Below are 10,872 nucleotides of genomic sequence, written 5' to 3'. Positions count from 1 at the left end.
GAGCTTTCCCGGAGGAGGAGCCGCAACGGGCGCCGAACGGCTGCCGCCATGCGGCGAGCCGGGCTCCCCCTCAGCCCGGGCGGTGACAAGAGGCGAAGCCCCGCCCCGAAAAGCCCGCCTAACTCAATTCCGCGTCTCTGATTGGTCGCATCCTCAGAGCGACGTGAAGGGCGGCCAATCAGAAAGCGGAACTCCCTGAGGGGGAGAGGAGGGCGCGGTGCCCCCCTGAGGGAGCGGCACCTCCCCGGGGCCGCCTGAGGGGAGGGGACGGGCGGTGCTGAGGGAAGGCGGCGGAGCGTCGCGTCCTGCCGGCCCGTGCCGCTTCGTGCTGCCGTGCCATGGAGGACGCGCTGCCCTCGGGCCTGCTGGAGGTCTGCCTGATGGTCGGCGTGCCCAAAGAGCAGCTGAGGGCGGTCCTGCAGGTGAGGGGGATCGGGGGGCTGAGGGGGAGCGGCGGGCAGCCTCCTCCGTGAGGTAACCTCCATGGGACAGCCTCTGCAGCTTCTTCCCCAGCTATTTTTTTTTTTCTTCCCTGCCCTCCTTGGGCTTCTCTCACGAAGTGTTGAGACGGGCGAAGCACCTGGGTTGCCTGCGTGCTGGCATCGGGTGCGGCAGAAACGTTCGAAAAGTTGACAGGAGACCGTCAGCAGCAGGGGGAATTTGCAAAAAATGTGAAGTATTTACACTTTGTTGGAGGTCTGGGCTTTTGTGGAGGGTGCAAAGTAGCTCTACATAAGCAAAATGCTTGGATAGTGTGTATCCTTTACAGGTTAACATCCCATTTCCCACCTCTGGTGGAAAACTAGGTAGAAGTAGGGGAATAAAGCCAGGTAACCGGTACCCTGAGGGCAACCTAAAGGTCAAAATCCTGGTATTGAGGTTAAGGTTGGGCTCATTAAATGCTCCCAATTACAACCTGTTTGATTCAGGTACAGCAGGAGTCGATAGGTTGGACTCAGCCTCGAATATTTGTAATGTGCTCGGGACCCGCCGCTGCGCACGTGAGTTAACAATTAAAGTCCTCTTGTTAATTTTGCTTTGTTGGTACGTGCTGATGGCTCTGCTCGAGGCTGTCCGGCTGTGGGAATAGCCGTGATGCTGCTGGCATGCACTGAAAGCCGAGCTCCTGCTCCCACGGATCTCCTCTGTCTTTCTTCAGTTTGGATTTGGCCGTGCGCTCTCATAGCGTTAGATAAAAAATAAGGCTTTGTTAAAATATTATTGTTGCTTACTCACTCAGGAGACGGTTTCTGCTGATGTCAGCTTCTTCAGCGATAGTGGCTAAGCAGAGGTTCAAATTCCAGGATCTCATTCATGTATACATTCAAATTGGGGAAGTAGTTATGCCATAAATGTTGCCACCAGGCTTTTGAAATCGGTGTGTATGTGTTGTTCTGGCAGCTGCTTCAGGAGCAGACCCAGAAGGGATGGATTTCCTTTTCACTTTCATCCACTGTTGTATGCTCAGCGTGAGTTCATTGCTTCCAAAAACATGTGGAACAATAAATAGGAAACTGGCTTAAAAAAATAAAAGAAGCCTTTCCATTGTTCTGATCGCATCACATGGTTTGAATCCTCTTTTTGCTCACAATGTCAGAAAGGAAAGTAGTCTCCATGGGTGTGGATGTTACTACAGTAACATCTCTTCAAGCTGTTACACCACAGGGTAATTGTTATCTTGGGGAAAGTTTGTAGGTTTATCCCACTTCCTTTTCCTTCCACAGCACTATCGACATGAGAAAATGTTGGGATATGTTTTGTGTAATTCCAGTGAGTGCAGAAAGAAGAGAACTTCTGACAAGAATAATAAAGTGTGGATGGAAACTGGTGATATTTGCAGATATAACAGTAGGAATACTTTATCAGTGCTTCAAATCTTGGTCTGGAAATTGTGTTTATGCATTAACTTTATTGCAATGTGGAGTAATAAAGTCAGTGGGAGCATGATGATTTAAACCACTCCCCAAACAGGAGAAATTTTAAGAGACTTACCTGTTGCCAGTGGGGATTCCGGGAACAAGCAGACAATTTTGCACAGAAGTTTCTGGGCTGTCACCCAGTAATTGTCCTTATTGTCAAGATAATTTTCGCTCTAAGATTTCCAGATATAAAGCTGAGTTCTGAAGTGACGAGTGTAACATGCAGTCTGTGAGATGTCTGGGATCTTCCACTGGCTCCATCGTTGCTGGGATTTTGATCTACCCACCACCATAAGTATTACAGATGCTGCTCTTTAATGGCTGCGTTGTGCTTTCTGGCCATCCCAAAGCAGACATCACCACCAAACCAGGTTTTTTTTGGACATTTTCTGTAACGGCCTCTTGGAAGTGAGGTGTCACATTGTGCAGAAGCAGCCAGGTGTGAGCACGTTGAATATTAGTCAGCAGTGTGAGCTTGTGGCAGTGAAGGCTGCCAGGTAATGACCTGTGTTATCAAGACCATAGCTGATAGGTGAAGGTAAGTGGTGATTATTGTTATTATTGTAGCTCAGTGCTCTCGAGGTCACACCTGAAATACCAGCCCACCTTTGGGTACCTCGATACAGACAGCTGCTGACCAGCAGGAGGGCTACCAGAAGAAGTGGTTTGAGTTATTTGAGGGCTGCAGCACAAGTTGGGAGAATCTGTTTCTCAATGGATTTCTGAAACAGCTGGATGAGACCCAGAGCGACTTGATTTAACTTCAAAGTTATCATTGCTGTCACCTCCAGAGGTCCCTTCCTCTAGGGGAAGGCTTCATACCTTTCCCTGCCTGGTTCTTCATTAAAGAAGCCAATTCTTTGGTGACATTTGAGGTGGAATTAACTTCTTCAGCGATGGGAAGAGGAGAATGCCATTGAGGAGACACCAAATAGTCGAGATCACACGGCTGAGAGGACGCTCCGTTCCGTGGTTTCAATACTCTACTTCTTGTTTTTGTCAAAAGCAGTGTGGTCATTGTTTTGTTTTTAAAGAAGTCTCTTTTATCTGTGTTGCATGTGGCACTGTTATCACAGGAGCATAATCGGTGTAAATAGCAAAGGAATAAAGTCTCTGACTTAGGAATCTTGCAGAATTAATGGAGAGAAAAGGCACTAGAGGCTAGGTATGCTGCAAGGACACTCGGTAGTGAAAAGCAACAGTCAGAGAAAACAGAGAAGTGGCAGGAGAAGCAGAGAATAAGAAATGCTCAAAGAGTAGTAGACACAAGTGGATGTTGTTGGGTTGCTGCCTCTTCGTTCTCTGATCTGAGAGGTTAAGAAAACATGACTTTAGATCTTAATAAGAGCTGATCTGACTGCTGACAACTGGGTCACTGAGCCAGCAACAGCGCTGACGAGGCTGTTCTGTGGGAAAAAAATCAAATCGGTGTCTCATGCCTCTCTTGTAGTCCCAGCCATCAAGGCCCTGCCACATTAGAAGCTGTTTAGCTGAGGGGCCGTGGAATCGCTGGCTGCCATCCAGCACTCTGTAGCACAGAGATGCCTTCAGAGGCAGTCAGGGATTGCCTTGTCGCAGCAGCCTCCTATCAAAAGCTCTGCGGGGCAAAGCTGCCAAGTTGAGATTGCTGCTGTTGGAGTGGGTCCGTGTTTCCCTAGTGCAACAGCCTCAGGGCTAAGCCTTAATTCTCAACTTCCTTCTGCAGTGTTTAGCAGTGCTTTTTTTTTTTTTTCTGTTTGTGTTTTATTTTTATTATTTTTATTTTATTTTATTTTTTTTTTTTGAGAGGGATCATGTTGGGTTTCTCACTTATTTTTATGTATTTTCTTTCAAGTATGCTATTACAGAATATGGTGGATCTTAACGATCCAGCAACTAATATATCATGAAGGTTAAGTATTCCTTCTCATTTTTCCTGTGATGCCTCACAAGTAAAGAAGACCGCTGGTGGGCTCATCTGCTGGAATGTGTACGCAGAGACTTTCTGTTGCAAAACTTTGACAGAGGAGGTTGGGCTTCAATGAACAAACAGAGCTTCGTATATTACAGCTACCTGGAAAAGTGAGGCAAATGATGAGGCCAGCACTGCTATTCAATGATTATTTAAAATATAAGTGCCAGTTGCATTGTGTCTTAGGGTAAAAGAAGCTGTATGCATGCTTTGTCTGTCTTTAAGGTTGGCAAAAAATGCACACGGAAAGGCTTGTCAGCCACACTGAGGCTTGCCTTTCCTGTTTCCAAATATCCGTTGGTTAAACAAAGTTCTCACTTGCTGCTTTTGCCTTGCCAAAAGAATTAAAATGACAGTGAAGTAGTTCAAATTGCAGCTACTCATGTCAGGTACGTGGTCAAGAATCCAAGAAGTTGTTTTGTGAAAGGGCCCCCCTCCTCCTGTAGATGTTATTCTGAGTCAAAACCTAACTTTCCCTGAAACTGAACAAAGACTTACCCAGGGAGTTCAGCTCTGCTTCCTTTGGTTTGTTTGTTTTCATGTATTTGTTGCCTGGTTTGTTTTGCTACTTTATAGAGAGCCTATGTTTAATCCTAATGCTTGGAAGGAGGAAATAGCTTATTTGATATTTGTTAGTTTTCTTATGTGAAAGGGATTACTGATAAGGAATGTTTTTGAAAGATGAAGAATGATTCTTTACAGATTGAAAATGACCAGAGTATTCCCCTTGCATTGATTTATTTAAAGTGGGAAATCAGAAGGAAAAATGAATTATTTAGGAAGAGAAAAAAATGTATTCTAAATCCACAGTTTTAGGAGCAGGGAGAAAACAGGGTTAATATGGTTGAAAAACCTAGCAGGATGAGTATCAACTTAATGCATTATTGTTGTTGTTTTTTATAGGACACTCAAAGAAGAACCAAAAATCTTCCTTCCCTTGATCCAGAAGTTCTTTCTGTATTCGTACCTCCATTCATCAGCAGAGATGACATTCACACGGCTAATACAAGTGCTAATAACTTGAACAGAAGTAAACGGCGGTCTTTCCGAAAGAAGAAGGAGAAACCCAAGTTTGAAAACATCAAGAGTGTCAACGGGGAGCAGAAAGTGCCCGACACTGAGGACATTACAGTTCCAAAGGACATTGATCTTATTGGTTTGCCACAGCTGTGCTTCCCAGGTACTGTAGGGCTCTCACTTCTAAGTGAGAACTGTTTTAATATGTTTTTCATGACCCATAATACAATCATCTTTACTCTCTTAGTGAATTCCACAGTACAAAAACCGTGTCTACTTGTCAGCAGGTCGGTGATGAGAGTAGGGCTGAACTGGGTGGGACAGACCCGTTAGCACAAGAAGCTGCAGCAGGTGCAGGGGAGGGAAGCAGAAAATCCCCGTCCACAACGGATTCACAATCTTGGCTTAAATGGTTGAGCACCCGTGCACTTTTTCTTTTTTCCCCCCTTTTTTTTGAACGACTCTTGGAATTTGCATTTGCTATTAAGATAGCCTAATTAGTGTATTCTTAATATATACAATAAAGTTAGTAATGACTCTTTCCTCCAGGCTTAAGTGCAGCAATTTTAACATGCATATTAGTATTGCACACCTTACAAATACCTTGAGGGGGGAGTGAACAAAACTCATCTATTGTACTTTCCATTTAAAATGCAAAATAATTGTGGAATATTTCTGGCTTCTTCAGTAATGTGTGGCTTGCAACCTTTGTAAGAAACCTTAGATTGATTGGATTGTGTATGTGCATTTTAATCCCTTCAGATGACACATTTCTCCTGAAATTAAGTAGAAATGTGCAGTATTTGGTATGAATAATCACTTTTCAAGCAGTTGTCACTGTGTATATATATATATATCATTATATATTTTAACTACATATATATATATAGTCTTTAAAAAAAAAAACTTCTGTCTTCATTGCAGGAGGACTTTATGTAACTTCTGAATCAAAAGAGGACCAGATTCATTTCCTGGTCTTCACAGATGTCTGTGGTAACAGAACATATGGTGTTGTTGCACAGTACTACCAGCCTATGCAAGTATGTTATTTAACTCATGCCATTATTGAAACATATTAAAAGATATAAAATAAAATGCTTGGAAAATAATGCCGGGTTTAATTTCTGCAATTAGTTAACATAGTTTTTCTTAGCAGAAGTATAGAGCAAATCATACTTTATAATGCCATTGTAATTTAATGCATTGCTGTTCTAGTGTACTCTGATTAAAACCCATAACAGGTTTTTCAGGAGTTTGACTGAATATTTAAGAGCAAACTTGTCCCTTGGGCACGTTTTTTGTGAAGGCTGTGCCCTCTGTTCTTTCTAAATATCTGCTGTGCTAAAATTCTTTTTGATATGTGTGTTTAGTCGTGTAGGCTGAAATTTTTCTGAAGAGCTCAAGGGAGATAGGCATCCAAATCCCCTGAAAATGCAGAGGGAATTGGGTATCATATCTCTTGGGCTCTCAAGAAAATACCAGCCACAAATTCCTGATTAACATAAACACATTAATCTGTAGTTTCCTTGTAGGGTGGCTGTATTTCCTCAAACGGGCAGCCCCCCTGGGAATCTGCGCGGACTGAGAAGAAGTCGGAGTGTTTCGTACCGCTCGCTATTTGTGTTATATCCAGATACCCATATTTCAATGCCCTCAAGGATTGCCTCTCATGGTAAGGCTTGCTATCCTCTGTGTTTTTACTGGAAATAACTGCGCAGGTTTTCATACATCAGTTCCTACAACATGCAGAATGCTAAAACAGTTTTAAGTTAAGATGCTATCAGATGGGAGGGAGTGGAAGAGAAGAAATGTGAAGTGAATGTTACCTGGGCAGCAGGAAAACGCAAATTCTAAATATCAAAGAATGTAATGTTTAGATGTGATGACGTCTTTCTATTCTTTGATATTCTTGCTATGCCTAGAAGAATAACAATTTGCAGGAAACAGATGCCTCAGACTTTGTGGCAATTTTTTTTGTTTGGTTGGGTTTTGTTTTTCTTTCCACTGGAAGAAGGATGAGTTCAGTTCTGGCACACTGGTGAAAATCACTTCAAAAGCCAAAGACCTCTTTATTCTGCACCACACAAATGCCATAAGAATGTGAATATGTGTATGGATAAGCAGTTAATGACATTTTAACGTAATCTAAGTTAATTGAGGGAGTATGGTGGCTACCTGGCTGTCGTAGAACTAGCAGAGAAAATTGTAGTGTTAGAGTACTTCATGGGTCAGAAACACTCAAACTCTGCAGTACGGATGAATTAAAAGAGAAATGAACATGAGTCAGTCTTCTTTCATAACTTTTGAGGTCATAACCTTTGTATGTTGCTTTGTTGTTAAACTGTTAAAATCTGTATCCTTTTCTAAAGTGGCTTAAAAGCTCCTTGCATGAGGGAGCCTGGCACTGCATGGTGGACATTCCTGGCTAATCCTACTTGCAGAGGTAGGAGATTCTTTTCAGGAAATTTCAGTCAAGCTTTGTAGAGACAAATTTGACGTCACGTGTCATCTTTTTGCAGGGATTTGCTTCAGCAGGTGATATTCTTATATGTAAGCTGAGAAATACTAGGGTTTTAGGTCACAGCTTGAGTCTGCCAATCTTTTTCTGCCCGCTGTTGGTGTTCTGAGCAGACAGCAGTGTGTTTCGTGGGTGCAGTGGGTGCATCACTGCCTCCCAACTGGACTCTGTACCTTGGTCGTTTCCCCTGTGGGCTTGGATGTTGTAGGGGCTGGCTTTCCCTGGTATAGATAAGAGAGCCTTGGAAGAACGAAGCAGTTCCTTCCTTCCTCCCTGGTAATTCAGATGTTTCCTCCAAAAACCTTTGATACCAGAAGCGAGTAACTCTTGGCTGCCCTTAAGGAGAAAACACCCACTGCTGTTTTTCATGCTAGCTCTGTCCCGTCACTTTCAGAGCATTAATAGAGGGGTTAAGTGTGGACGAGGGACATCAATGTGGTAGAAACTAGGTATTCACAGGCTACTGCAAAATTCAGACGATCAGTAAATTAAAAAGGAAATGTTTTGTTTCACTTTCTCCTTTCCTGCCCAGATCACTTTTTCCAGTCCTTCCATTTTAGTCAGTTGCATCAGCCGTTGGTACTGCAGGAGGTGATTCATTTGCTTTTTATAGTCCCAAACCTCAAATAAATACTAATCTGTGTGACTGTTACAACTGTGTACCTGAGCTGTGATGCTTTGCAGTCTATCAGGCTTTTATAATACACTTCTGTGGTGGTTTTAGCCAGCTGGGCAGCTGAGCTCCACCACAGCCGCTCTCTCACTCCCCTTCCTCAAAGGGAAAGGGGGAGAAAATAGGATGGGAAAGGCTCGAGGGTTGAGATAAGGACAGGGAGATCACTCACCGACTATTGTGACAGCCTGAACAGACTCAGCGTAGGGAGATGAATGACATTTATTGCCTATGACTAACAAGCTAGAGCAGTGAGAAACCACAAGCAAACTAAAAACACCTTCTCCTGATCCACCCTTTTCTCCCTCAACGCCCTGAGGGGCCCAGGGGAATGGGGAGTGGGGGCTTTGGTCAGTCTATAGCATTTTTCCTCTGCCTCTCCTTCCAGGTCCCTTTCTGCCCCTGCTCCCTGTGGGGTCCTTCCCAAACTGAGACTGTGGGGGCAGCCCACAGGCAGCAGCTCTTCAGGAACTGCTCCCACACAGCTCCGTCCCACGGGGTCCATCCCCCAGGAGCAAACAGCTCCAGCCCGGTTTCCCCATGGGCAGCAACTCCCCCCAGACAGAAGCCAGCCCTGCAGCTCCCTGCTACCAAAACCTTGCCACATAAACCCAGTCCAGCTTTGTGCTTCTTCTTTTATTCCCTGAACTCAGCTATCCACAGGCTGGGAAATAGCATAGATGCAGTTACGGTGCTCAGCAGAGGTTTATATGCTATGTTCATGAGTCATTTCTTCTCTAAGGAAGATACTTCCGAGCTGGATGAAGCAGTCAGTTTGTGAAAGCTTTTTTAAATAGTCCACTAAGGGAGAAGTGGGAAAATGTTCAGGAAAGCCATGGAAAAATCCAGAGGCTACAGAAATGTTTCTAGATTCAGAGCAGACAGGAACCAGCTTGCAGGTGGAGCCTTACACGTGTGGAAAGGAACTAGCAGGTAGAGTCATCTCTTTAGAAATGCAGCCTTCTGCCTCTGGCTGGGTATTTTAAACATTATAATTAAATATTTCCGCCTTGATCACCCATAACACGTTTTTTGCACTCACTTAAAGCATTAGCCTCCAAGGTAACTATAGATAGCTTCTGCCTTTAAACTGCACTGGTTTCTAAGGGCAGTTCAAATTTGTCTTTAACCTGCCATCTAAGCTTTAATTGACTTGTAGATATGTCAATAATTACATGGCAGTTCTCCAGGGTAGTAGAACTGCAAGTTGTCCTGGTCGTATAGTGGGGGAATTTAGTGGCACAGCTCTCCTCCTGTATCGCTGCTGCATCTGGCTGTAAGATCCTCGTGTGTGTGTGTGCAGCTGGAAAGAGTGGGGAAACGCAAGTGGCAAAACTCTGTTCAGTGCTGGCTTTTCCTGCCGAACTGGAAACTCAACCGATGATGTTTCCATATGTTCTTCAGGATTTTTATATTTGTTTCAAAGCTCGTGATCACCACGTGCTTTCCTTGACTCCATTGGACAGATAAGATCAGAATGTCTACCCTTTGGGGGTGTTTTGTTTTTTTATAAAAAGGTAGCATGCTGTGCCAGGGTGGAGTTGAGAGGAAGGAGAGGAAGAAGTGGAGAGGTAACATTTTTTTGGTTTTGATTGTGTTACAGACTTATTTATTTTTCCTCATAGGGCATCAAACAGTTTGCTGCAGGGATGCATGGCTGTTCTGAAAGGAATACAAGCAATTAGAGCAAAAAAGACCTCAGTGATCTGTTTGGAGCATAGTTCCCTGTGCAGCTCGGGTTGTTTCAGCTTTTTGTAACGTTACAAAATTGCGTCGCTGTTTGCCTGTAAAGCAGAAAGGCAGTTATGTTCATCTACAACTCTTCTGGGTGCTTTGGCTGATTTAGCATTCCGCCAGCCTGGGGATCTGAAAAATCTTGCTGGTGGACCTTAAAGCACCTATTTCTAGTGTGTAGCTCTTTCCTGTAGTTACTCGTGGGAAAAATCCTCTTTGTTATTGCTAATAAAGGGCTGATGCTGAAGTAGGTTCTGTTTCCATTTAGGATCCCGTCCCAGCAAGAGATTTCTGGGGAAATATAAAAAATAGAAAGCTCTGCTCTGCAGAGCTCATTGTTTGCAGGCCCTGCAGTGCATAGGTGGGGTGGTTATTTGTTTTCATTTAGAAGATTCCTCAGAGGTATTTTATCATCATAAGCATTTCCAGATAAGACTCGGGCTCCTAATCTTTATCAAACACTAAAGTACAGTAAAAATAACAACTGGAAACGAGGCTCAAACTAAAGATGAGAATGCAACGTCCAAAGTTAGATCTGTGTAGGTGCTTTGAACTGCAAGGTGAACTTCCAAACCTTCATCATAGTGATGATGATCTTTCGTTCACAAAGTGAAATATCCCTGGCACTGATCTCCCCCTGGACGAGCTCTCATCTTGTATGGATGAACAGGCTCCGTTCAAACAAGAAATCTTCCAACCTGTATAAGAGTTTCTTCAGCTGCCTTGGGAAAAGTGCAAATAGCTCCCAGCACCGAGGCAGTACAAAGCACCTACTCTCCGTGGTCTCGCTTTCTGAAAAAATCTGTTTGAGGGCAGTTAGCAGAGGTAATGGAAGGTGCTTAAACTCCTTAGCTCCCTCTCTAATGTCTCAGAGATTACCTCGTTTATTTCAGCAGGCGTTTGTGGAGCAGAGCTGTCAGCTGCTGTTACACTGATGGGTGCAGCATGCTGATCAGGAGGCTCTCACAGACCCTTTTGTACATCTGCTCCTTTGCAGCATCAGGGTCAGGTGGTTTCTGTTGTAACACTTACTGGATGTGTTGCCACGTGCTTTATAGTC

At 44.0% G+C, this 10,872-nt stretch overlaps 1 protein-coding gene across 1 annotated transcript in view; it reads left to right on the top strand.

Moving 5' to 3' along the window:
* The first annotated feature begins 220 nt into the window (after window positions 1–220).
* DENND3 (DENN domain containing 3) overlaps window positions 221–10,872 on the top strand; it is a 33,638-nt gene continuing 22,986 nt past the window's right edge. Inside the window, exons 1-4 of the mRNA XM_027452749.3 lie at window positions 221–422; window positions 4,774–5,050; window positions 5,812–5,927; window positions 6,420–6,559. Coding sequence (XP_027308550.3) covers window positions 339–422; window positions 4,774–5,050; window positions 5,812–5,927; window positions 6,420–6,559 — 617 coding nt within the window. The 5' untranslated portion in view covers window positions 221–338. The remainder of the gene's footprint in view (window positions 423–4,773; window positions 5,051–5,811; window positions 5,928–6,419; window positions 6,560–10,872) is intronic.

Source organism: Anas platyrhynchos, chromosome 2 (genome assembly GCF_047663525.1).
Source record: "Anas platyrhynchos isolate ZD024472 breed Pekin duck chromosome 2, IASCAAS_PekinDuck_T2T, whole genome shotgun sequence".
Taxonomy (NCBI): domain Eukaryota; kingdom Metazoa; phylum Chordata; class Aves; order Anseriformes; family Anatidae; genus Anas; species Anas platyrhynchos.
Note: the sequence above shows the minus strand (reverse complement) of the source record. Positions and strands in the feature narration are given on the sequence as shown.